This window comes from Pipra filicauda, unplaced genomic scaffold (genome assembly GCF_003945595.2).
Source record: "Pipra filicauda isolate LSUMZ 115617 unplaced genomic scaffold, ASM394559v2 scaffold520_size808073_pilon, whole genome shotgun sequence".
NCBI lineage: Eukaryota > Metazoa > Chordata > Aves > Passeriformes > Pipridae > Pipra > Pipra filicauda.
In genome coordinates, this window is record NW_024104666.1 from 193,040 (window position 1) to 219,221 (window position 26,182).

The 26,182-nt window shown below is 59.0% G+C and overlaps 2 protein-coding genes across 4 annotated transcripts in view; both read right to left on the reverse strand.

Annotated features, from left to right (window-relative positions):
- Positions 1 to 454: 454 nt before the first annotated feature.
- LOC113987742 lies at positions 455 to 7,751 on the reverse strand. The gene is made up of 12 exons (XM_039386984.1): positions 7,733 to 7,751; positions 7,126 to 7,185; positions 6,870 to 6,957; positions 5,085 to 5,849; positions 4,743 to 4,903; positions 4,429 to 4,526; positions 4,191 to 4,260; positions 3,924 to 4,025; positions 3,244 to 3,375; positions 2,599 to 2,774; positions 2,335 to 2,461; positions 455 to 1,779 (listed from the first exon to the last, which is right to left on the reverse strand). The coding sequence occupies exons 3-12, from the start codon at positions 6,874 to 6,876 to the stop codon at positions 1,369 to 1,371; spliced, it is 2,049 nt and encodes a 682-aa protein (XP_039242918.1). The 5' UTR covers positions 6,877 to 6,957; positions 7,126 to 7,185; positions 7,733 to 7,751; the 3' UTR covers positions 455 to 1,368.
- An 840-nt stretch (positions 7,752 to 8,591) lies between these two features.
- The window catches only part of OSBP2 (oxysterol binding protein 2), a 105,132-nt gene continuing 87,541 nt past the window's right edge, over positions 8,592 to 26,182 (reverse strand). For all 3 annotated transcript variants that reach the window (XM_027720772.2, XM_027720771.2, XM_027720773.2), the window contains 11 exons: positions 25,455 to 25,653; positions 23,900 to 24,017; positions 22,845 to 22,911; positions 22,304 to 22,471; positions 18,735 to 18,980; positions 14,741 to 14,861; positions 13,914 to 14,017; positions 13,553 to 13,648; positions 12,940 to 13,124; positions 11,727 to 11,947; positions 8,592 to 11,577 (listed from right to left, as the gene is read on the reverse strand). In XM_027720772.2, the coding sequence (XP_027576573.1) occupies positions 11,435 to 11,577; positions 11,727 to 11,947; positions 12,940 to 13,124; positions 13,553 to 13,648; positions 13,914 to 14,017; positions 14,741 to 14,861; positions 18,735 to 18,980; positions 22,304 to 22,471; positions 22,845 to 22,911; positions 23,900 to 24,017; positions 25,455 to 25,653 (1,668 nt within the window). In that variant the 3' untranslated portion in view covers positions 8,592 to 11,434. The remainder of the gene's footprint in view (positions 11,578 to 11,726; positions 11,948 to 12,939; positions 13,125 to 13,552; positions 13,649 to 13,913; positions 14,018 to 14,740; positions 14,862 to 18,734; positions 18,981 to 22,303; positions 22,472 to 22,844; positions 22,912 to 23,899; positions 24,018 to 25,454; positions 25,654 to 26,182) is intronic.

A 26,182-nucleotide genomic window follows, 5' to 3' on the forward strand; every position in this document is an offset into this window, starting at 1 on the left:
CTGTGTAGAGACTGAAGAAGAGGTTTCTCCTTTTCAAAATTAAATTAAAGCATCTGAACAGAACAATTCCCTGTTGTTTTTCCATCAAACCTTTCTGCCCACAGCTGTCCCAGGGTCAGGGCTCCCAGCACTGCGTGGGCAGATCCCCCTTCCCAAGGGCCCTTGGCAGCTCCAAGAGCCACCACAAGCTCATAATGAGGAATTTTCAGGAGCTTTGCTGTCCTGTTCATTGCAGGTTCTTGGAACTCCATGGCTGTGACACCTCATCTTCATGGCAGCCCCTGCTGGGGCCTCGATGCCTCGGGAGAAAACACAGAATCATGGAATCATAAAGGTTGGAAAAGGCCTCCAAGGTCATCAAGTCCAACCTTTGACCAAAACCCCCAGTGCCCACGAAACCATGTGCCCAGGTGCCACATTGATGCCAAAAAGGCAGAAATACGACTGCTCAGAGTTTTGGGTCTTTAAGCAGCAAAGGTATTTATTTTGAGCAATGCTGGGGGGCTGGGCAGCTCTTGCTGCACAAACCAGCTCCAAAGTTCTCAGTGAAAAGTCAAGTAATTTATACAGTTTTCATGAGTGATTACAACATCTTTGCATGTTCATCTAATTTCACAGTCTAATTATCATAGTCATAATAGCCAGAGTTTAGGTGGAGCTTGAGGTGGAGTCGTTCTTTTGGGGAGTTTTCTGGGGGTTGTTCCTGTTCTTCGGCCTCAGGAGGGTCGTCTCTTCTACTCTTCTTTGTCACGAACTTTTCAACTTTTCCTGACTACGTGCTGGGAGCTTGGGAAAATCCCCCTGATGCAGCTCGTCTGTCTCCCTGGATGTCCATTCTATCTAATTCATGACTACTGAGTTGACCTTTCTGTTCTCTTTTCATTAGTACAGAACATACACAGGCAGAGCTCTGGAACAGGGCACCACTTGTCCCTTAACATTAATGTTGTATCCTCAGAGTGAGGGGCTGTAACATCTCCCCAGAACAGAATTCCAGCATCTCAGAGCCCTTGCTCGGTTTCAACATCTGCTCATTTTTGAACACTCCCAGGGATGGCGATTCCACCACTGCCCTGGGCAGCTGTGCCAGGGCTCAATGACCCTTTCAGTGAAGAAATTTTCCCAATATCCAACCTAATGTGTGTCCTTGTGGTGGGACAGCAAAGGAAATGCCACCTCCAGCTGCTGTGAGAGGGACCCCAGGGCTGTGTCCCGGGGAGGGGAGACTGAGGAAAGGAGAAGCTGTAGAGTGGGAAGGGGAGTGTAAGGACCCTGTGCTTCATCCAGGCAACCTCAGGAGAAGGTTCCCTGGGACCTCCATGGCCATTCCACCAGCAGGTCCCTCAGGATCAATGAACAACCCTGGTGTCACTGATTCCATGGCACAGATTGCTGGTGGTGGTGGGACCTGCCCGAGGTCTCCAGGTCAGACACAAGCCCTGGTGTCCCAGCCCTGCTGCAGGACTGTTCCCACCAGGCAGGTCTGTCCTTGGCATGATCCTCAGTGGAGCTCTGCAGCTCCTCCTTGTTTGGATCCATCCCTGGGCTGAGGTTGTGGCACAGGGTGCGTCCCCTGGCTGTCTCTGCACCTCTTCCCTTGCTGTGCTTCCCAGCTCTCCCCCCAGAACACTCAGGTTCCCCACGTGCTGTGTCTTCTCCAGCTGCAGCTCCTGCAAGTGGTTCTGGAGATGGTGCAGGAGCCCTGGGGACCCAGGGCTGTGCCAAGGGGGCTGTGCTTGGGGACAGGGACAAGGTGGGAGTGGAGTGCAGATGTTCACTCTGTGTGAGAGAGGGAATGGTCAGCCCGGGTTTGGAAGGCCCGGGAGGGTCCCTCGCACAGCTCCCTCCTCCCCGGGCTGGGGTTGGAGCCCAGCCGTGGGCACACGGGGCCATCACAAGTCTGATTCCTCCATCACCCAACACATCACCGACAGTGCTGGACACACAGCCTCTGGGGGTGAGCTGGGGATCCCTGCAGGTCAGTGGGACCCCAACCCCCCCCGAGACACAGCTACCTGAGCCCCCACCCCGGCCTTGCCAGGGGGGAGCTCTGGAGCAGGACCTGAAGCCTTTCCCTGGAGCAGCTGCTCCCTCCGGGCTCCTGGAGCTGCTGCCTCGTCCGTGCGGGGCTGCTGCGGCTGCTGCCTCTGCCCCCCCCTCCTGCACGGGGACAGACACACTGGTGGCCCCGCTCCCGTCCCACACGGGGGCCGTGGGGACATCCCACCCCCTGCGCTCCGAGGGGTGGGCTCCAGGAACCGGGAACGTGGATTCCTCCAAAGGCTGATGGATTCCATCCATCCTCTCAGACCCTCCTCCCCACCCCCAAATCACCTTCTTCCTCTGTCCAGCAGGTCCCAGGGCTCCCTCCACCCTCTGCCAGTCCCGGAGGCGCCGCTGGATGTGCTCCCGGAGCCCCCGCAGGATGTGGAGCGCGTGGCTGTGGGACGGGGGGGACGAGCTGGAGGGGACAAGGAGGGACGAGGGACCGGAGTGTCCGAGGGCACCGAGCGGCTCCTCGCAGAGGGGCCGGGGGCGCAGGAACCCCCATCACCCACCCGAGCTCCGTCCTGCCGAACCTGCGGCTCTGGGACTCACCCGCCCGCCGCCGGGGAGGGGCCCCGTCCCAGGGCACTGCTGGGGAGGGGCTGGTGTTGGCACGGGCACAGAGAGGAGATCTCCGTGGCCGGGGGGTGCCCAGCCCGCCCCCACACCGCCGGCTCCCGTGGGTGTCCCGGGAGATGCTCCAGCCGGGCGCTCCTGCCAGCGCTTTCCTTGGGGAGCAGTGTCGGGAGAGAGGGATCAGAGCGGCACCTGCACCACCAGCTCTGCTCCCCGAGCCCGCTCAGCCTCTCCTGTGAGAGCTGTTGGCCTTGCAGCCAGGTCAGAGCTTCCAGGGAAAACCTGGAGCCACCCAGGGCTGGGCAGGGGTTTGGCACGAGCAGGACAAGCCTGGATGGCATCTCCCCCCGTGCCATCCCCAGCACAGACCATGCCCTGAGCCTGCTGCCCAGTGCACCCGGCAGAGCCCTCTATCCCCACCAGCCCTTCTCGTGGGGAGGGAAAAACATCTGGATGACCTCGAGGGAGCAGCACATCTGGGCTGCTGCACTCCCCAGGCTGATCCCCCTCAGCGTGGGCCACAGCCTCTGGTTCTGCAGTTCAGCTGTGGTTGGATGTGCCCCACCATGGGGTGCCCTGGCACTGCCTCATATCCCCATCATTCCCTTCTCCCTTCCTGACCTGCTCCAGGGTCCTCTGGAGCTGCCGAAGGGTGTCCACCTTCTCCCTCAGGAGCAGCCCGTGGAGCTGGTGCAGCGTTTCCAGCCTCTGCTGCAGGAGGGAGCGGCCGCTTTGCTCCAGCTCCCGGAGCCTCTGCAAGAGAGGCTGGAGTCACATCACCCCTTCTGGCTGCCCGTGGCCCCCCTCCAGGCCCAGGAAGGTTCTTCCCAGGGGCAGTTTCCAGGCAGGATGCCCGAGTCCCTCCTGGCCAGGGTGGCACCACCTCAGCCTTGATGTCCCCCAGGAAAGAGCTGAGGTTTGGTGAGTCGGTGCTGTCAGCCTGGGTATCCTCACCCTGGCATCAAGCCCTGCCCACCCCAACATTCCAGCTCTCCCTGCCTCTGCTGGGGGTCTCCAGGGACCTTCTGACCTGCAGACCAGTCACCCCATCTGCCTACAGCCACAAGGGTGGTTTTCCCAACAAACTCTTCTCTTTAAAGCTCCAGCCCCTCAATAAAACCTTCCTGGGGACAGATCTAGTTTGGCTCTTTAGGAATTTGGGCAGCCCAGAACTCTTCCCATGGGCCATGTGTGTGCCTGGATAAGGGACTGAGCCCTGACAGGGGTGTGATGTGTGTGCTCCTTCCCACGGCCCCTCTGGTGTGATCTCGGCCCCACTGGAAAGCTGGGAGTTCACTGACCTTCAGTAGCTCCAGTTTCTCTTCTTGCAAAGCCAACATTTTCCTTCCCTCCTTCCCCAGCCGCTCCCGGCAGCCGGCACAGGCTCCCTGCCCCTGCCGAGACTGGAAAATCCCCCTCTTTTCCCATTCCCACGTCTTTGCTTCTTCCAGGGGCCAGCTCCGCCCCTCCCATCAGCGGCAGGAGCAGCCGCTCCTCCCTCTGCCCCCCCCCAAGGGCACCCCCAGCCTGTCCCTGCCCCTGCTTGGGCCACCTCGAGGTCCCCTCACCATCCTCTCCCGGTCCGTGGGGTTCCTGTGCCAGCTGTCCCAGGTGTGTGGCAGCAGTGCCAGGCCAGCCCTGCGGTGGGAACACCGTCACCCACATTCCCGGTGCCACCACTCCCCGGCTCTGGACATTCCCAGGAGGGTGTCCACCCCCTCTGGGGGTCCAGGACCCTCTTGGGCTTCTGGTACCATCTCTTCTCCAGCCTCAGTGCAGGACCCATCCCTGGAGCCCCCGGCACACCTGGCTCTGTCCCCTCCACTCCGAGTCTTGGCACCAGATCCCGGCTCTCGTGTCCCCTCCCGGCTCCTCTGCAGTGACACCGGCAGTGCCACCGCACCCTGGCATCCAAGAGTGGGGTTACAAACCCATTTACTCCTTTTCCATGGGCATTTCCATGGGCATTTCCATGGTCACCACGTGGGACACAAGACCCGGGGCCGAGCTCGGTCTCTTGTCCCCATCCCCACTGGTCTCCACATTCCGGCAGAAGGCAGAGCCGGGAACATCCCCCCCTCCCCCTGCCCCCCCAAACCCCAGCCAGCCCAGGGCTGTACCTGGCAGGGCAGCCCCACTTTGTGCTTCCCACGCTGCCACCAGGACACAGGTGACACCCCTGTCCCGGCCCCACATCGCCCGGGGGCTCCCAGTGCTCCCAGTGCTCCCAGTGCTCCCAGTGCTCCCGGTGCTCCCGGTGCTCCCGGTGCTGCCTCAGCACCTGTGGGGAAAGGGGCGTTTTGGGGAGGGGGAGGCCCAAACCCAGACAAACCCCACGAGCAGCTGGGGCTGGTCCTGATGCCGTGCCCTGCCCAGAGAGGGCCCCCGGCCCGGCCGTGCCCCTTCCCCCTCTTGTCCCACCCTCCCTCCTCCTCCAGCACCACCCAGCACCCCCGGCTCACGGTGATCCAAGCAGGGAGCTCTGTTCCTGCTGCCTGCTCCTTCCCTCTCCGTGTCATCCACAGCCAGGGTGACATTCCCTCTGCTCTGTCCCCGGAGAGCTGGTGGCTCCTGCAGCCTCTGGTCCAGGGCCTTGCTGGAGGGATGTCCCCTTGTCCTGGCACTGCTGGCCCCAGGCAAACTGGCAGAGCCTGTCCTTGCCCCGGCCCTGCTCCTGCCAGCAGAGATCCCTGGAGTCCTCAGGGGGTGCCCAGGCAGGGCAAAGGCCAACAGGTCTTCCCTGGAGCCTGGACCCCCCTGGGGAGGATCCCCCTGGCCCAGGGCTGGCTGGGCAGAGGGGGCTGGGCAGGGCTCCCCCCAGACCCCCCCCAGCACATGGCTCTGGCTCAGCCGGGATATCCTGGCTCCCAGGGACTCCAGGCTCCCCCTCCTCATCAGGGATGGAGACCTGTCCTCCCAGAGTTTTCTGCCTGGATCTGTCACCAGCTGTCTCCGGACATCCAGACTTCTTCCTGTGGGGAACAAGGACTCATCCTGCCCAGGGTCAGCTCCCTCAGTGGGGGCAATCCCAGTGAGCTCATCTTCCTCCTCCTCAGGCAGCACCATTCCCTCCTGGAACCTGGCAGCGAAGTCCTCGGTGCAGATGGAGCTGGAGCTGCTCCGGTCCCCCGGGTTGGAGCCCAGGAGAGGAGCCCAGCTCTGCTCCTGCTCCCATGGGACAGGGCTGCTGTCACCCCGGGGACACCCAGCACTGTGTCCTTCCAGCTCTGTGTGGGAGAGCAGACCATGAGCCCACCCCGTGCCTGGGCAGGGGTGGGAAGGACCTGGATCTGAAACACCTTGGAGGGACTGGAAATTCCTGTTCTCATCAAGGAGCATTTGGTGGGCACCAAAGCACACACATTGAAGACATCCCACCCTCTCCAGCAAAATCCTCCACTGCTTCCAGAGGAAAAAGCCACAATATCCTCCTTATTTTCTTTTTAATCCAGGGTCTATTTGCCCCTGATGATGCTCCCAGGGTTGGCACAGCTCAACGGGGGGGCAGTGCCAGCGCAGCAGAGCATGGGATGGGGATACTATCCCCATCTTCTATCACAAAAAATGGGAAGCCACTGCCTGACAGGACAGTCCTGATCCCAAACCAGGGGGACCTGGGCCCAAACTGCCCCTTGCATGTTCCCCAGGGCACAGTTTGCTCTCCAAGCACTCGCTGGTTTGGTTCCTGTGGTGTGTGTTTGGAATCAACAGCATTGGCTGTGGAATCATGGAACCACAGAATTGGCAAGGTTGGAAAAGCCCCCCGAGAGCACTGGATCCAACCATCCCCCAGCACTGCCAAGGCCACCACTGACCATGTCCCCAGGTGCCACATTCACAGGGCTTTTAAATCCCTGGGCAGCTGTGCCAGGGATGGACAGCCCTTTTGGGAAAGAAATTTTCCCCGATGTCCAACCTGACCCTCCCTGGCACAGCTGGAGGCCGTTCCCTCTCCTCCTGTCCCTTGTTCCCTGGGAGCAGAACCCGACCTCCCCCGGCTCCCCCCTCCTGTCAGGGACTTGCAGAGCCAGAAGGTCCCCCCTGAGCCTCCTTTGCTCCAGGCTGAGCCCCCCCAGCTCCCTCAGCCCCTCCTGCTGCTCCAGCCCCTTCCCAGCTCCATGTCCCTCTGCCCCAGCATCATTCCCTGCGGGCATTGCTCTGCAGGAGAGCTGGAGAGGGGGTGGGCAGAGGGGGCTGGGGGGCAAAGCAGCGCTGAGGAAGCCCCAAAGTGCCCCGTTGCCTCTCACCAGCCATCCCGGAGCCAGCGAGGACGGTGTTGGGAAGGGTGTCCCTGTTTGTGCTGCTGCTGGTGCCCAGCACACCCACACCTGGAGGCTGCAGGGGGGAAAAAGGAACGGGGAGTTCAGGGGGGACAAGGCAGGAGCGCCCCAGTGCTGCTGCTGCATCAGCCCCCGGGTGGTCCCGCTGCAGCCCCACATCTCAGCCCCACAACCCTTCCCACCCCCTCCCTGCTGAGCGGGGCATCAGCAGATTCCAGCCCACCGTCCCGGTGTTTCCTTGCCCAGGATCCTGCAAACTCCAACTGCTTCCCAGGGTCCAGGGCTGCAACAGGAAAGAGTTGCCGAGAGTCTCGAAGCCCTGGGGGTTGGCCAAAAACCCCCGGGGGGGCGGGTGTCCAGGCAGGACGGGCAGCACCCCGGGCTGGCAAACAGCTCCCCTGAGGAGCAGGACAAGCGTGCCAGGAGCAAAAGCGTGCTGGTTCGGGGAGGGCTGGGCACCTGTGTGACCCTGCTACACTTCTGGCCTTGGAAAACACCATCCTGCAGCTCCGTGGCTGCCCCCAGCCTGCAGCACAGGGGAACCCGCTCCAGAGAGCTCCACGGACTCCTCGGGCTCCAGAGCGAACACACCGAGCCCGACACAGCCCGGCCCACCCCCGTCCCGGGCCGAGGCCCCGCCGCAGGGTGATGGGGGACAGAGCTTTGCTTTTCCTTAAAGCCAAGATTCCAGCACGGGAGCTGCCCCCGGGAGCTGCCGGGTCCTCACTCCCGCTGCCCGCACCCGGAGCAGGCGGGGACCCCCGGGCTCAGCGGGGCTCAGGGGGGTCCCAGGGCCGGGATCCCCCAGCCCAGCCCCGGTTCGTGCTCACCTGGGGCAGGCAGGGCAGCAGCAGGAGAGGCAGGACCAGGACGGGCAGCGCTGTGTGTCTCTGTCTCCTGGCAACGACCGCAGGGATCAGTCTCAACCTGCCTGAGATTCCCGTCCCCCGCCCCAGCCCCTGCTCAGACCCTCCCCCAGCTCCCCTGGGCCTCCTCCTGCCCCACAGAGTCCCCTGGGACAGCTCCTTCCCACCATCCCCAGGGAACCTCCGTATCCAGGCACCTTCCCCTGAGCCACCTCTCCTGCTCCTCCTTCCCTGTTCCTTCTCCCCCGGGCCACCATCTTCTCCCTTGAACACACTCCCCTGGGACACCCCTGTCCCCAGATGATCTCCTTCCCCACCTTCCTTCATCCCTGGGCAACCCCTTCCCTGGTTCTCCTCCTCTAAGCTGTTGCTCCCAGAGAACCTCCTTCCATGGGCACCTACACCTGGGCCACCTCTCATGCTCCTGCTTCCCTGGACCTCCTCCCCTTGGATGCCTCCTGCCTTGAAAACCCTCCCCTGTATCAACTCCTCTTCTGGCCTCCTGCCCCACAAACCACCTTCCCTGGACCATCCAAGGACCATCTCCTCCCCTCCAAACCACCTTCCTTGGACCATCTCCTCCCCTGGGCAACAATCCCTCTGGATTCTTCTCCTTTCCTGAACAACCACTTCCCTGGATTTCCTCATCCTCTGGGCAACCTTCTCCTTTGAACAACATTCCCTGGATCTCCTCCTCCCCTGGTCACCTACCACGGTCCCTCCTCTGCCCCCCACGCCCCCCCAGAGCTCACCCACCTCGGGGCTCCTCCAGGACCCCCCACCTGCAGCCCTGGGGAGCCAGTGACCATCTCAGCACCACGGCTTTTAAAACTCCCGAATCCAAGTTTTATTTCCGTGAAGGAGAAGAGGGATCACTCACAATATATTATTGTTCAAAAAGAAAATACATTCAACAGCATTTACAGTGGAATGACATTAAAATCCTCCAGGAGGAACAGAAGGACCAGGAGATGGTGCTCTGGTTAAGTGCTGCTGACAGATGAACTCTGGAAGATGGAGCAATTTTTTCAATTAGCCTAAAATCCGGGGGATTCCTGGGTTGGGGGTGCTCCTCGTGCTCCCCTGTGCTCCATGGAGCTGTGCAGGGTTGTGATGGGGATTCCCAGATGGATGTGGCCATGGGGGCACATCAGAGAGGACCTCTCAGGGCCCTAGAGCCGAGCAGGACCCTCGGAGCCAGCACTTACAGGGCAACATCCTGCTCCCCACCCTCCTCTGCTGCAGGAACACCCAGATCCAGCTTTGGGAACAGCCTGTGCTGGAGTTTCCCCCCTCTCCAAGCTCCCAGGTGACACTTGCATTGACACAGCAAAAAGGAAAGTAAGGCATTCTGAAAAGCTCAACTTTTAGCCCATTTTACAAACCCAATTCAGGCCTCAAGTGGGATAAATCCCCCAGAACACTTCGGTGCTGCCACAAACCAACCCAGCGGCATCGGGATCGGTGTGGAGCATCCTCTGCTCTCCTAGGAAGGACACCTGGGGCCAGGACGCCGGCAGCTCTCCACGGGCTGAATCCCACATCTAATGAGGTCTGGACCATTTAAGACCTGCATCGGCTTTCCCGAGCCAGGGCAAAGCTCCAGGAAGGGTCTGGAAGGAGTGAACACGCCGGAGCAGTGGCTGTGACACCCAGGACCTGGGAAACAGCTTGGAGCATCCCACTTCCAGGGATCCCGAGTGCCGCCCCTCAAACCCCAAACACATAGTTTCCAGAGGGGAATGTCCCTGGAAAACCTTTTCAATGCTACTGCATCCAGCTCTGGAGCAAAACACAACTTCCCTGCTTTGGGAATCACTCCATCACCATCCCCCGACCTCGGGGACGAGCCGAGGGGGATCGTACTCGTGCTGCAAAAACTCAGACAGACACTTCTGTCTTCATCATTTTTCATCTATTGTGTACCATAGAAATTTAAGCAAAATAATTTTATATATATTTATATATATGTATAAATTAGAAGCAAATAAATAAGATGAAAGGGTCCCTTGAGAGCAGTGGGGGCTGTTCCTCCCCACGGTGACGCTGTACAGGGTTGGAGGGACTGTACACGTGGGGGAGAATGGGGATGGAGGTGCTGGAAGCTGACCAGGAGACTGATGGATGAGGAACCTGATTGCATAAGTGTCCCATGTGCAGCCTGGATATTCCAGTTATCGTTGTCTCGAAGTTCGTTATTGCTAATTATCCTCTGCCGGGGATGCGCCGGGAGGCAGCGCCGGTGTGACATGGTGAGGAGCTGGAGAAGAGGACACCAAAGATGACATCCAGCGGGGCAAGTGCAGGTGTCCAGCTCTCCCTGATATTCTCTGGCCCAGGGGATCCCACCTTTCGGGGGCTGCCAGCCCTGCTCCCCTTTGGAGCTCCGGGGCCGATCACCGGTAGCGCTCACTCCGCTTCTCCCGGCGGGTCCAGGGCCACGGGAAGGCTGTGGCACACAGGAGGGGTGAGAGGGGACGAGGGGTTCCCTCAGCCCCAGCGACCTGGAGCTGCTCCAAGGAAAGCCCAGCCATGAGGGAGCAGAGGGAAGGGATCCAGGAGCCGGGCGCTGGGACCCTCTGGACTCATCCCATGCCAGGGGACTGTGGCCAGACCTGTCTGGCTGGATGGGGAAGACACAGGGGTAGGAGATCCAGGCCCAAGGCTCCATCCCAGCGGCACCACGGCATCTCTTTCCTCCTCTCCCACCCAGCTCAGCAGGGAGATGCAGCTGGAAAACCTGGCACCGAGGTCCAGGCTCCTGCCAGGCCCTGGATGCCGGGATACGGGGCAGGGACACGGACCCTGGAGCATCGCTGGGATACAACCTCTGCACTGGGTCTGCCTGGCGTTCCAGACCTCAGCAAGGCCATTCCCCCTCTGATGTGGCTGCAGGAAAACCAACCCAAACCTCACTCAAACCACTCCCACAGAGCATCACATCAAAGACAGTCCCAAGCCTTGACTGAACACATCAGACGGTGGGGAAGTGGCTCAAAGGTTCTTGAAAAAAAAACCAAAAAAAACAGGTCAAAAAACCAAAGTCACCAGCTGAAATATCCTAATTGGTGTTACTGGGACGACTGGGCACTGCAGGAACCACCAAGAGCCTCCGGGATCAAGCGCCACGGCCCCTGGGGACAGTTTTCTGAGCAGGACTCAGGGTTGTTCGTGTCCATCTTTGAAGGAACCTGAACCAGGAGCAGATTCTTTTTTTTAAAAAAATAATTCCATCAAGTCCACACAGAAATAATGGAAGGGGAAAAAAAACATGGCAAAGAGAAGAGCTCACACAAGCGCACGGCATTCCCACACCCCGGGCATCTTTGGAAGTCGATGTCTCGGCCGATGGAGCCGAGGCACTGAGGGATACAGGCAGTGAATATCCCAAACCCAACCCGGCTCCACGTGTCCTTCGTTCCCAATTAGTTGCTGAAAAAGCCATCATTTAAAAAAAAAAAAACCCAAAAAAAAAGGATGCTATTTATTAGTGCGTAAAAAAATAGGTTTGGAATCCCTGTTTCGACCTCTGCATGTGTTGGCTCGGGGGTTGCCCTGGGAGGTGCCGGCGTGTCCGGGCTGTCCCTGGGCTGTCCCTGGGCTGTCCCTGGGCTGTGCCCAGGCTGTCCCGGTGTCCTGCGGGGCGGCCCCAGCGTGGGCAGGGGCTCAGAAGATGTCGGGGCACACGCTCCAGTCCTGCTTTTCCTTGGCCTCCCAGTAGCCGCCCTTGTAGACGCAGATGAGCTCCCCGGTCACGGCGTCCACCTTCCGCTCGAACCACAGCGGGATGTACCCCTCGTAGTCCTTCCCTGTCCCGGGAGGAACACGGTCAGCGATGCTTCTCCACCTGAAATCCGGCGGGTCCCACACCTCCCATGGCCACAGAGAGCTGTGGGATCCATCCACCCCTTCCCTGTCCCACGCCGTCCCCGCCCATGGACATCCCGGATCACCTCACCTTCCTCCAGGGCCTCCACGGCCTCGGCCTCCCTCCTGCGGCGCACGGCCCGCTGCTTCTCCTCCAGCCGCTGCTTCTCCACGTTGGCCTCGTCCCAGCGGCCGCTCTCCATGAGCCGCTGGTCGGGGCGCAGCCGACTGTCCGTGGGGGCCACGCGCTCCTCGGGCTCGTTCAGCGTCAGCGCCAGCTCCGAGAAGAAGTACATGTTCTCCGCGTTCTCCCTGCGGCCGGAGAGCCCTGGTCAGGATGGTGGGGTGGGGCCACCTCAGGCAGGGCCCCCCAGCCCCTCGTGGCCCTCTGTCCCACCCCAGCCCCGCTGACCCGCTCCTGCTGTGCCAAACCAGATGTGTCCCAGCCCTGCTGTGTCCCAGCCCCAGGGCAGGGCCCGTCCCTGTGCTGGCACTGCTGGGGCACCTCCAGCCCTGGGGGCACTTCTGGAACCCTCAGACAAGAGACACTGAGGGGCTGGAGCGTGTGCAGGGAAGGGAACGGAGCTGGGAAGGGGCTGGAGCAGCAGGAGGGGCTGAGGGAGCTGGGGGGGCTCAGCCTGGAGCAAAGGAGGCTCAGGGGGGACCTTCTGGCTCTGCAACCCCCTGACAGGAGGGGGGAGCCGGGGGGGGTCGGGCTCTGCTCCCAGGGAACAAGGGACAGGAGGAGAGGGAACGGCCTCCAGCTGTGCCAGAGGAGGGTCAGGTTGGATATTGGGAAAATTCCTTCATGGAAAGGGTGGTCAGGCCCTGGCACAGCTGCCCAGGGCAGTGGTGGAGTCCCCATCCCAACAGAACATCCCCAGTCAGGGACAGTCTATTGCTGCTACCAGAGGCTGGAGACTGATCTGAGCACAGCCCTGCTGGGGGCAAGAGTGCTAAGGGAGGATTGATCTCCAGAGGGATAAAGTGATTGGTGGGACAGGATGACCAGGGACTCTCCAGCAAGGCAAAGCAGCCAACACCCCTCCCTGCCATAGCCCACAGCCCCAGAAACCCAACCAGACTCCCTGATTGCCCCAAACCCACCCACAAGGGTCCCCCAAAGCCACCTTCCCCTTGCAGGGACCTGCTCTCCCCTCCCACCCCAGAAAGAGCCACTCAGCCCCCGAAGTCCTGGTCCCCACCCACGTCCTCAGGCCTGGGCACACAAAGCCCCTCATCCCACGAGGCCCAGGGAATGCCACCCCCATCCCCATGCAGCACCCTGTGCCAAGGGGACTCACGGGAGTGGGTACTTCCTCCACAGGACCTTTGGGGACAGGGTCTGGTACACAGTTTTCTGCTTGCCCTCCGTGCTGCTGCTGCCGTGGCTGCTGTGCAGGATCTTGGAGCACTCCATCTTCTCATCCCACGTGCCAGACATGACGTAGTGGGCTTTGCCATCGGCATCACTCACCACCCCTGTCACCTGGCAGGGGGAGATGGCATTTGGAAGTGCCCAGAGGGGCAGAACACCCTCCAGGTGCCCCAGCTGGAGCAGCTGGATCTGGTGCTGTCTCCTCAGACATCAGCTGCATCCAGCACAGGGGAACACGTGGCCATTCTGACCATACAGGTGGATCTCCAGCCCACCCAACCCCTCCAAGGTCTCAGGGCTGCAGCTCCAGCACACAGAGAGCCAAAACAAGGGACATGGAGGTTAAAAACACAGGATGTGGAGGTCCCTCCCAGCCCTCCCTGGTGACCCCCATCCAAGGAGCCAGCACAGCCCCTCAGCCCCGTGCTGGAGCTCATCCCAGTGGTAGTGGGAGCCTGTGAGCCCAGCTCAGAGGGAAGAGCCAGGTCTCACCCCACCCCAGGCTGGCAAGAGGAGCAGGGCCATTGGTGGGTACTCACCTTTCGGGGCACATCCCTGGAGAAGTAGCTGTAGGGGGTAAATTTCAGCTGGCATTTATCTTTGGACTTATGGTTAACAATCTCTATTTCACCAGACTGGATAAAAGACAGAACCACAGCAGGGAGAGACAGAGCAGCTGTTAGTTGTAGAGCAGGTACAAATCAACACTGGGTACAGCACCATGGCTGGCTGGAGCTCCTGCACCAGCCACCCCTCCCTGCCCCACGGAGCTGCTGGACTGGGGAAGAGCCGGGAGGAGCTCCAGGAAGCCTCCCCCAACCCCTGCCAGGGAAGCAGAGCTTTCCACCATGGCAGGAGCACCCCAGGAGGGCAATGCCCAGCCAGGGAACAGGCACCGACCTGGTCAATCCAGAGCTTGCCCACGATGATGTTGTGCACAGTGGAGGTGACTTTCCTCCACACATAGTGATTCCCACTGGAGTGGAACTCGAGGTGGATGGCACCTGGGGAGAGAGGGGTTCCCTGAGTCCAGAGAGGGCAGAGGCTCCCCCAGAACCCACCATCACCTCGTGCTCATCCTCAGAGCCACCTCAGCCCCTGTACCTGCATCCCCCATCCTCTGCCCCCACTGGGGCTGGGGCTGGATTCATCTCTCCCCTTCCCGCACACCCCCTCCCTCATCTGCTCCAGGAAGGGAGGTTCAACACCTGCCAGGCCCTCTGCCCTCTGCCAAAAATACTCATTTTAGAGCAGGTCAGAAATGTGCTGCCTGGCTGACTCAGTGTCCCAAGGCCAGGCACCAGCACCGCTCTGGGACCAGCCCTGGGCACAATGTCCAGCCCAGGAACAGGCAGAAGACAAATAAAACACTGCAAGGAGGCAGCTTATTGCATTCAAAAAGGATTATTTCCAAAGCAAAGTGGCCTCCCTTTGCAGCTGGCATCATTTCCACTTGCAGGGCAGATGTGTTATTGTGGGATCACTGAGCCAGGAGCACAAATCTGGGCTCCTTACATTGCTCAGGGTGGAATTCACTGAGCCCTGTGTGAGCCCAAGGGATTCACTGAGCTCCAGGTGAGTCCAAGGGATTCCCAGAGAACTACGTGAGCCCAAGGAATTTCCAGAGCCCCAGGTGAGCCCAAGGGACCAGCTGCTTTGACCTTTGGGGGCTGCATGAGCAGTGCTGGGAACCCCAACCCCAGATGCTCCCAGAGTCCATCACCTACCCAGTGGCATGATGGAGAGGTATTTGCCCCTGAACTTGCTGGCGATGGTGATCTCCTGCCACAACGTCCACCCTCGCCGGGAGTACACGTGGTGGGCGGCTGCTGGGGGGTGGTGGCTCACCTGGGGACAGGAGAACAGCCCATAAGGTCACAGGTGAGTTATCACAGCAGGACTCCTCGGAGAGGAGGAGGTCCATGACAGCTTTCATGCTAAGGATGCTCCAGGTGCTGTCCTGGACACCTCAGTTTCCTCCTGGGCATTGGGGTGACCCTCCATGAGGTATCCTGGCTGCAAAAGGAGGTGTGCCAAGCTTGCCAAGCTCCTGCCAGGATTTCCTAAGGCTCATTTCACAGCGTTATCCATAACGGCTCGAGCAACCATCGTGGTGAGTTGCTGCAGTGCCATGATCCCAGGACATGGCTCTGCTCTCCAGGGATCCTGATTGAGAAACAGGGAAGTGCTGGCACCCCAGTAATCCCAATGTAACAGCACCTCTCCTACCAGCAGCAGTTCCCACTGCTCTGCCTTGGAACTCACGGGGACACAGGTCCCCACTTTGTCCAAGACACACAGCAAGACTTTGGCTCTGCCTTTACAGACACACTGGGCTGGAAAAGCGGATACGACATCCTAAATCCTGAGAATGACTTGTTAAAGGGTGGTGTTCATCCCCTGCCCTGGAAAAGCTGTCTAAAATGAAGTTGGGAACAGGAACATCTCAGGCAGAGGGTTCTGCCCTCGTGCAGGGTGTCAGCTGATGGCACAGCCCAGCCTGGCACAGGCCACCCATCCCCAGGACCACTGAGCCCAGGCCCCGCGGCCGCTCACGGAGCTCAGGATGATTTTCACTGCTGTAATTACAGACTGAGTGCCCCAAGCTCAGGATTACACACAGGGGCAGAGCCAAGCTCTCACCACCAAATCCCAGTCACCAGTAGGAGGAAATCCTATTTGGATAACTGGATTTCAGGCACTGGATTATCAACGCTTGGCTTGGCACGTTGGCTGAGCAGCACAAGCAGCATCCAAGGAAAATTCTGAGAAGTGGGAAGGGTGTCTTACTGTCTGTCTGTCTGTCCTGTGTCAAAGTCACACTGCCACTGAAACATGCCCTTTGAGATGGCTCCAGGGGGATGGAGAGGCTCCACTCAAAGACCAAAGCCTCTGCTCCCAGTTACACTAATCCTGATGTGGGATGAAGCTCTTGTGCTGTGCCAGCGAGGGAGGGACTCAAGGACAGGCAGAGGGCAGCACCCAGGGATCAGGCTGGTGTGGAAGGGTCAGGAATACCAAATTTGGAGGAAAACTGGGACCACGTGGAGAAAATAATTCCAGGCAACTTAATTACTTGGAAGGCAACAGGGGTGGAGGAAGGAAGGTGGTGGAGAGGAGGGTGAAGGAGTAAGAACAGGGATGACAAGGTGTGGGAGTGGTGTGGTCAGAGGTGTCCAGAGGTTCCTGACAGACAGCCCTGGGCTTCAGCATCACAGCCCAGTGAGGCTGATAAATCCACCCAGATGTCCCACCTGTACCCAGGAGGGAGAGGGTTGCTGCTGGCTAAGGGATGGACTGAGCATCCTGTTAAGGAATCATCCACTTCCTATGGTCCAGGCCAAGCCAGCTGACAGTCAGGAATTTGCCAGGTGAGGGCAGGTGAAGGTGTGATGCTGCTGAGGTGGGTGAACCTGAGCTCTGTGACATCCACAGGGGCTGGAGGGACGTGGCCACCTCTGACCTGGCTCCTGGTAGCAGAGCAGGAAGGGGAGGCAGGTGTGCAGGCAGAAGGGTGAGAGTGCAGGCAGGAGGGCAGGTGGGCAGGCAGGAGGGTGAGAGTGCAGGCAGGAGGGCAGGTGGGCAGGCAGGAGGGCAGGTGTGCAGGCAGGAGGGCAGGTGTGCAGGCAGGAGGGCAGGTGGGCAGGCAGGAGGGCAGGGGTCAGGTCTGGCAGTGTCTCACCTCACTGCAGCCACAGGCATGAGCTCCCCAGGCTGGGATGGACCATGTGGGGACAAGCAGAGCTGGGTGACATCGGTCACACAGCCCTGGGGGGTGTGAGGGGGTAGCAGAGACATGAATCTTGGGGATTATCCACAGCAGGACCTTCCCTGTGTCACGAGCAGGGGTCACACCTCCAGGAGACCCCACAGCCTGTTCCCCATCACTGCCCAGAGCAGCACAGGTGGGATGGGAAGGGATGGGAAGGGATGGGATGGGATGGGATGGGATGGGATGGGATGGGATGGGATGGGACAGGAGGTGCCATCCCACCTCAGGCCAGTGCTCTGCAGGAGTCTGATGGGTTTGGGCACCCCCACCACGGAGGGGCTTTGCTCACAGCTGTGGGGAGCTGGCGGCAGAGCCCGGCCCCCGCTGCAGTGACCACCCCAAAGCTGGGGGCGAGGGGCTGTGACTTGGAGGAGACAATGACAAGGGACATGGACGAGCTAAACCATGTTAGGGGGACATGGGGATGCTGGTGCCAGCCTGAGCCTCCTCACTGTGTATTGCAGTGTGTGCTGAGACAGACCCTCTGGAGCAAAGAGAGCCTCCACAAAGGGATGTCCTGCCCAAAAGGGGTAACGAATGGCCCCGTTCCTCCCCAGGAATCCAGGACAGACCAGCCAGCTGTGCTAAGCATTAAACAGTCCATTATCTCCACAGGTCACAACTCATTCAGCACTCCAGGCAGTTAATTAAGACCTGCTGGTCGATCAGTGTGCACCTGCTGTGCCCTGTGCTCAGAGCACGGGCCTCTCAGAGCTCCTGGGACTCCTCCAGGCTGGGAAACTAAAACATTTCAGTCCAGCAGGAAAGAAATGAGATCCTGAGACACCTTCCAGCACAAAGAGACCCTGGAAGAGCTTGAGGCATCACTGCATAGAATCATCAACTGAATCATGGAATCACAGGAGGCTTTGGGTTGGAAGGACCTTAAAGCTCATCTCCTTCCACCCCTCTGGCTTCCGTTAGCCCAGGTTGCTCCAAGCCCTGTCCAACCTGGCCTTGGACACTTCCAGGGATCCAGGGGAAGCCACAGCTTCTCTGGGCACAGCTGAGGAAGCTGGGGTAAGGAGAGCTTCTCCCTTGCTGTTCAAGTGCTGAGGTGTGACAGGAGCTCCAGCTCCAGGGAGCTGCCAGGACACCTTCATCCTCCCCTCCCACCCCTCCTCCTGCTCTGCTTCCAAAACATGCCTTAGGCTGTGCCTGCTGCTGCTCCCACCAGGGCCAACAGCAACCCACTGGCTCTCTTGGCCAGGAGGAATCATGGAATCATTAAGCTTGGAAAGACCTCCAAGATCATCAAGTCTAACCTCATGCCCACTAATCCCTATCCTGCAGTGCCACGTTCACCTGTTTTTTGAACACCTCCAGGAATGGTGATTCCACCACTGCCATGGGCAGCCTGTGCCCAGGCTTTACAACTCTTTCAGGGAAGAAATCTTTCCTAATATCCAACCTGAACCTCCCCTGGCACAACCTGAGGCCGTTTCATAGAATCACTGAATCATTTAGGATGGAAAAGACCTCCAAGATCATCAAGTCCAACCTGTGTCCCCTCCCCACCTTGTCACTCAGCAAGAGCACTGAGTGCCACCTCCAGTCATTCCTTGGACACGTTCAGGGATAGGGACTCCACCACCTCCCTGGGCAGCCCCTTCCAATGCCTGACCACTCTTTCCATGAAGAAATTCCTCCTGATGTCCAACCTTAACCTTCCCTGGTGCAGCTTGAGGCCGTTTCATAGAATCAAAGAACCACTGATATTGCAAAAGACTTCCAAGATCATCAAGTCCAACCTGTGACCCATCACCACCTTGTCAACTGGACCAGAGCACCCAGTCGTTCCTTGAACACCTTCAGGGACGGGGACTCCAGCAGCTTGTCCTTGTCCTTGCCTGTCACTGACTGCTGGGAGAGGAGCACTGGGAAGGCTGGGTGTGAGGACAAGCTGGCTGTCTGGCTGTCCTTCCAGGGGGGACACCCCAGCCCCTCACCTGCTCGCAGAGGGAGCGGAAGCCGAGCTCCTCCAGCCGGTCGAGCTCGTAGGTCTCCCCCAGCAGGGGGTTGAAGGGCTTGGCTGTGCGGTGGACAGTGGTGGAGTAGGAGGACACGGAGAAGGCGGCGACGAAGCACATCTGCTCCGTGGAGCTCTCGCACTTGACCGCCTTGTCCAGCAGCTCGTGGTACTCCAGGTCCTCCGTGAGCCGCTGCAGCATCGACAGAGGCTCGTTGAAGTTCACCTGCAGGGGAAGGACTCGGGTTAGGGAAGTGGGAGAGACACCCAAGAGGCATCACCAGACCCTAAATAAAGGCAGGGAATGTGTGCTCTGCTCCCTGAACAGTGCCGCGGGAGCACCAAGGCTTTGAAGTCCCCAGCTGAGGTGTGGGGCAGCCCCGTGGGATAACCAGGGATCATCCCAGGCATCAACTTGACCCCCAAAATGAGCCTCAGCAGCTCCCTGCTGCCTCCCAGCCACCATCCCACCAGCCACAGCAACACGGGACAGGGATGTGCTGCTCCCCAGCCTGTCCTCACCACCTCCTGGTAAAGCCATCCCTGTGCCAGGCTGACCCAGCTGCTCAGAAAACCTGGAAAATCCTCGTTTTGGGGTCTCCCTGCTCCAGGGACTCCCATGACAGCACTCTTATTTTTTGCTCTAAAAATATTGAAATTAAAAAATAATTGAAAGAAAGATGGAGCCTCAGAAGGTCTTCTGCCTCAAATCCACAGGAAATTCACTTTTTAATTTCAGTTCAGAATAAAGAAATACATTTTAGAAGGAGCAGATGGCTGAAGGATGGGAGAACCACTTCTGTAAGCCAAGTTAAATATTTCATGGTAAAGAAAACAAACTCCAGATTCCAGGATTTAGCTGGTTTTAAATTTTCCACTCAGGGAAGTGGCAGGGATCTTACAGCATCCAAGAAAAGAGAGCTGTGCAGAAAGAGCAGCATCAGATCCACAGAAAGAGCAAATCATTTGGGATTACTCTGGGGAGAGATGCAAGGAACAAAGCTGGCAGCTCCATCCTCAGCACCACTCAGGCAATGGGGAAGCAAAATCCTTCCATGGGGGAAAGGGAGGAAGATGAACCCACCCAAATCCCAAATCCTCACAACTCTTTTCCTCCTTTTCAGTGCTGCAGGTTTGTACATCAGAGGAAAAATTAAGGAGCTGTTTGCACAAGAGGTCTGTCAGTCCATCACATCCCCCGGGAAGGAGATGGATCACAGAACAACTCAAGAGCACCTCAGAAATGGTCCTAATTCATCAAGACTTTGGGTGAAGCCCATGGAATGAGAAATCCCATCACTCAGAGAGCACAATGGACTCACTGATGGTTTGTGCTATAAGTAACCACCTTTCCAAACAATTCCCCAAGTTGCCTGTTCCGCTCCCTCCTCCTCCTCCTTTCCCACAATGTCAGCTCCAAAGCCCTCCCTCAGCAGCTCCATCTGGATCCATGGATCCATCCTCTCCATGGACCACGGAAAGGATTTCGGTGGCTGTTGGAAGGAGGTTAAATTGCCCTGTTGCCCACAGGCTGCTTGTTCTTGGGGTGAGTCTCCCAAAGAACTGCCCATGTGTGGCTGAGCTTGTGGGGTGTGTCTTACTTATTGTCATGGAACTATGGAATGGTTTGGGTTGGAAGGAACCTTAAAGCCCATCCTGTTCCACCCCCTGCCAGGGGCAGGGACACCTCCCACTAGCCCAGGTTGCTCCAAGCCCCTTCCAACCTGGCCTTGGACACTTCCAGGGATCCAGGGGCAGCCACAGCTCCTCTGGGCAACCTGTGCCAGGGCCTCCCCACCCTCACAGGGAAGAATTCCTTCCCAGCATCCAATCTAACCCTGCCCTCTTTCCTACTGCCCTCAGGTTTGGACTTCAGCAGCTCCTGGGATGATTTGATTGATAGGGAAGGTATAAGTTTCCTGTCTCCATGCACCAGCAGCTGCTGGGATTTCACATCCTGAGCTTATTGCTGTGCCCATCACACTTGATCTGCTGCTGCTGCAGAAATACACCCGGCTGGGCTGGGCTGGAAACAGCACCAGGAAGAGCCAGCTCAGCACTCTCCCCCAGAGCTCGGAGCTCTCGCTCAGGCTCTGCCTTAGGAAGAGACAAAACACAACCAATTCAGCATCCAAGCCCCTGGAATGTGTTCCTTCTTCTTTGCCCAGCAAAGTATGGACCATGAACACGATTCCAGGGCTACGGATCACCCTTTGCTGGGTTAATTCCACTCCAGCCAGCACAATAACCCCCAGGCACTCCAGAGGTTTCCAGCTCTCCCAAGCTTGCCAGGCCCTCATGATTTCTGGGGAGATGGCACCCAGTCCCACCCATGCTGCTGAGAACAGGCAGGCTGAGAAGGGCTGGTCTGCTCTGAAAAAACAGGGCTGCAGTTTTGGGGAGTTTGGTGTGGCAGCATTTAGCTGAGGCACAGTTATTTATCTGCAAGAATTAAACACACACCCCACTTGCCCTCTGTGCAGCCAGAGAGGCTCCTCCAGACAGACCCCCCCAGCAAAGCCTCTCTGACCATCACAGGGAGCCTTCACCCCCAGGACTGAGCCCAGCAGCACCAAAAATCACCTCCTGGCACCTCCTTCACTAAAAAGCTGCTCTTTGTAAGGAAAACGAGGTACTCTGGGTCCCTGGGGTGCAACCCAGCCCTGCTGTGGTCAGTGCAGGTGGGGCTGAGCCACAAGTGTCCAGTCCCCAGGATTACACCAGCAGAAGGTGCCTTCTCCATGAATCCTCAGGGATTCACAGTGTCCTGGGGCTCTCCATGACTCTGTAACAGCTGGATTTGCAGAAGACTCGTGGGCAATGTTGCCTTTGCTCCAGCTCACCCTGGAACAAGGACACACTGGAGAGAGTCCAGAGGAGGCCATGGAGATGCTGCCAGGGCTGGAGCCCCTCTGCTCTGGAGCCAGGCTGGGAGAGCTGGGGGGGTTCACCTGGAGGAGAGAAGGCTCCAGGGAGAGCTGAGAGCCCCTTCCAGGGCCTAAAGGGGCTCCAGGAGAGCTGGAGAGGGACTGGGGACAAGGGATGGAGGGACAGGACACAGGGGAATGGCTTCCCACTGCCAGAGGGCAGGGAGAGATGGGAGATTGGGAAGGAATTGTTGGCTGTGAGGGTGGGGAGGCCCTGGCCCAGGTTGCCCAGAGAAGCTGTGGCTGCCCCTGGATCCCTGGAAGTGTCCAAGGCCAGGTTGGACGGGGCTTGGAGCAACCTGGGCTAGTGGAAGGTGTCCCTGCCCGTGGCAGGGGGTGGAACAGGATGAGCTTTAAGGTCCCTTCCAACCCAAACCATTCCATGATTCTATGATAAGAATGAGGTGGTTTCAGAGGGTTTTACCAGTGCAAAATCCAGTCCCCTGGGACACAGTTGCCAGTTGGTGACATGCTCCTGTGCCACTCAGGGCTGCTGTGCTACCACAGCACCCACCCAGCAGGACCATCCAGAGCTGTAATCCAAATCCTTTGGACAGCCAGGAGTTGTGCCCAAACTAAACTCTCTGTGCCAGCTCTGGGTGCCAGGGACACACTGACTTACAGGCATAGGGATCTTGGAGAGCTCTTTGCCAATGCAGTTCTTCATGATGCTCCAGAGGTTAAGGCTGTAGTTGGGTTTGTCGGGAATGCGAGTCCGTCTCCTTTTCTTCGGCAGGAGATCCTTGCACGTGGACTCATTGTAGCTGCTTTGATTTGAGCTCTCAAAGACCTGTGGAGGCAACAGAAGAAACACAGGTTTGAGCTGGACATGACCCAACCTGATCCAGCACCTCCCAGGAGCAGCAACCACAGCTCAGGAGACACTGTGTGCACTTGTGCTGAGAAGCATCGCTGGAAGTCTATTCTCCAGGGAAATACGGGTACAATTGTCCCCCAGTACCCTCCCACTTCCCTTAGGAAAGTATTTGGGATGCTGGTGGGAGACTGTTGACATCTGTCCCCCAGCCATGGCTCAAGGAACAACCACCAGAGAGCACCTGTGATTCAGATGGAAGGTCCCTCCCCAACCAAGTCCTCTCCTGCTCCTCTCCCTGGTTTAATCCCACCAGGACCATCCCTCCCGCTCTGCCAGCCCAACTCACACTGTCCTCCAGGTTCCAGTCCTCGGGGTGGCCCTCACTGGCCCCGCTCAGGTTACTGCCCGAACGCCTGCAGGGGGGAAACATCAGCTGGTGAACAGGGGAAAGGGCAGAGGAGGGGACAGGAGAGATGGGGCTGGTGTAGCATCACCCAGAGCATCTCTATGCAACACCCCGGGGTGCTGCTGGGATGGAAACAGGGTGACAGAGGCCGTGCACAGGTGCTGGGAGGGGATGCTCAGGAAAGGATGTTCAGGAGGGGATGCTCAGGAAAGGATGCTCAGGAAAGGATGCTCAGGAAAGGATGTTCAGGAGGGGATGCTCAGGAGGGAATGCTCAGGAGGGGATGCTCGGCTGCAGAGACTCTGCTTTTGTCACCAAGCCCAGTGATGTGACTGTGGGTCAACAGGTACCTCCAGCCCAGATGCCCAGGGAGGAGTAAGAGCAGGTGACACAGCTGAAGGGCAGGGTTAGATGGGATACTGGGAAGGAATTCTTCCCTGTGAGGGTGGGGAGGCCCTGGCGCAGGTTGCCCAGAGAAGCTGTGGCTGCCCCTGGATCCCTGGAAGTGTCCCAGGCCAGGTTGGATGGGGCTTGGAGCAACCTGGGCTAGTGGAAGGTGTCCCTGCCCATGGCAGGGGGTGGAGCAAGATAAGCTCTAAGGTCCCTTTCAGACTAAACTATTCCATGATTCTGTTAAGGCAAGGAGCTCCCTGCCTCTGCCGTGCTCCGAGGGATCTCCCTCCAGGTCCCTGCTCCCATCAGCTGCTAGGGCAGAGGACTCCACTTTCCCACAGCACAGGCTTGACACCTGCCCTTCCCCACCTTCTTCACTATAGCTGGGGCCATCCTCAGCCTGGCTCGCTCCAGGAAGGCAGGAGCAGCCAGACAGGGAGCCCTGGGTAGAGGCTGGGATCACTTTGGGAGGAGTTTTCTGAGGGACTTGTCCACAGAGTGATCCCATGGGTGGGGATGCTGCCCTTGGGCCTGAGCCAGATGCCAGGCAAACCTGCCCTCCCCACTCTCCCAGCGCTCCCAGTGGGGCTGGAGGGTCGTACCTGTGGTGTTTGGGGTCGGCAGTTACAGTGATAAAAGCTGGTGCATCCTCCATGGCATCGAAATACTCCGTCTCCTCATCTTCATCACTGGCCTCTCCCTTTGCAGGCTGCACACTCCCTGTGGGCACATGGACTGTGAGACACTCGGGTGCTGCTGCTCCCCTTCAGAACCCACCGATCAGGGTCTGTTCCCAGAGCCCCCCCCCCCGTGTCCCCTCCACAGCGGCTCCCGTTAGAGCCTGGCCCCCTCCTCTCCATCCCACTCCACAATGGGAGGATTCCATACCAATTTCCAGCTCCTAAAAGCAAGGATGTGCCCTGCTCCCCAACCCAGGCACACAAGACTCCCCTGCCATGCTCGGGAGCACCCCCAGAAATGCCCCCGGGCTGCCCGGGGCTGACACAGGGCGAGACTCGCACACCCAACCGCGTCCGATGCGGCTCCGCTCCAGCACCGCCCCGTCCGCCGGGAAATCCGGCTGGGATCAGAGCAGGAAAAAACAGTCACGTGTTTCAGGTGATGCTCGGGGAGATTTCCCAGCCCTTGGGTTTTCCAGCCCTGCATTTGTAAACATTTCTCTGCTGCGGTGGGAGAGATCGATGGCTGCGACATCGGCAGCAGACACTGGTGGAGTCCCTGCAGCTCCCCTGCTCCTGCCCCGGCCGTGGGATTCAGCAACCCCCTTTCCCACATCACTCCCACGCTCTCCGGAGGAGCAGGGTCACCACCTCAGCAGGGTTTGTGCCTGTCCCTGCAGCCATTTCCACCCTGCCCTCCCCAGCTGTGCCACAGAATCGTTCAGGTTGGAAAACCCCCCTGAGACCATCGACTCCAACCATCCCCCAGCACTGCCAAGGTCACCACTGACTGTGCCCCCAGGTGCCACATCCACAGGGCTTTGAAATCCCTCCAGAGATGGGGACTCCTCCGCTGCCCTGGGCAGCCTGTTTCAATGCCTGACAACCTTTTCTATGGAAGTCTTCCCTAATATCCAACCTAGAGCTCCCCTGGCACAACTTGAGGCCACAGAGGAGTGAGGACAGCGCCCGGCATCACCATCACCCCCCAGCTGCTGCTGTTCTCTCCCTTGGCTCTTATATCCTTTAAAAATAAGACACGGCATTATTTGCAGTTTGTGCAGCTGTAACTAATGCTTCCCTCGGGGAAGGGCATTTGGCAGGAATCTCCAAAGCTGTTGGATCTTACTGCAAACAAGCCCCTGGCTGCTCCACTGCCACCCCAAGCAGCCAATTTGGCAGTGCCAGGGCACCGTGGCCTCCCTCCAGCACCCAGAGATGTGCCCACCGGTGAGGGCCAAAGCTCCCAAAATAGTCTGGAACAGCATGAGTGAGCTGGGGACACAGCCCTCTCCCGCATCTGTATCTTGGGGACATCCAAGTCCCCGAGCAAGGACGATTAGGAATAATTATGGCCTAATGGGATCCGTTTAGAAAAGCACCACGGGGATACAGAGCCTTGGGCTCGCTGGGAGCAGCCCAGCGGGAATCCCGCGGTCCCTCCCGGCCCGGGGGTCCCTCCCAGCCCAGTGCTCACCCTTGGCGGTGCTGGAGATGCTGGTGGTGGGCGCGGCCAGGCCGGGGGCGCCGCGGCAGGCGCGCTCCAAGCTGTTGTGCTGCTTGGCTAACTGCTCGATGGTCTCCTCCAGCCGGATCCGCTGCTCCCGCTCATGCTGCAGCAGCCGCTGCCATTTCCGGCTGTGGCTCTCGGCTAAGTCCAGGAAATCGCGGCAGGCCTGGGGAGGAAGGGACAGAGGGGCGGGTCAGCCCCCGGCACAGCCCTGGGTGCTGGGAGGTGTCACACGGTGACCCCAGAGCTGGTTCCACAACAACCCCTCCTCCTCTGCACAATCCCCACGTCCACGGGGCCAAGGACAGCTCAACTCCAACCACCCAAACCTGGACCACAGGAGATGGCGGCAACACGGACAACTGCCCTGAGTCCATGGAGACTCCGTGGTGTCCCATATCTGTGGCAGCCTGGCCTGATGTGTCCCCGCCCCACAGCCTGTCCCTGTCCCCACCCCTGACCCCGCTGTGGTCCCCAGGAGCCCATGCTGGGCTCTCACAAACCTCAGCCAAGCCTTGAGATCTCAAGCAGCCACGTCCATCTCCAATCCAGCAAATGAGGAGAAGCTGGATGGGACAGTGGTCCCTGGGGTGACAGCCATGGAAAGGAGAGGATCATAGAATCATGGAATGGTCTGGGTTAGAGGGGACTTTAAAGATCATCTCATTCCATCCCCGTGCCATGGGCAGGGACAC

Coding starts and splice junctions, on each gene's coding strand:
- LOC113987742 (XM_039386984.1), bottom strand. Junction 4,904..5,084: donor AGCTCCCTGCTTGGATCACC/GTGAGCCGGGGG, acceptor CTTTCCCCACAG/GTGCTGAGGCAGCACCGGGA. Junction 1,780..2,334: donor CTGCTGGACAGAGGAAGAAG/GTGATTTGGGGG, acceptor TCTCTCACACAG/AGTGAACATCTGCACTCCAC.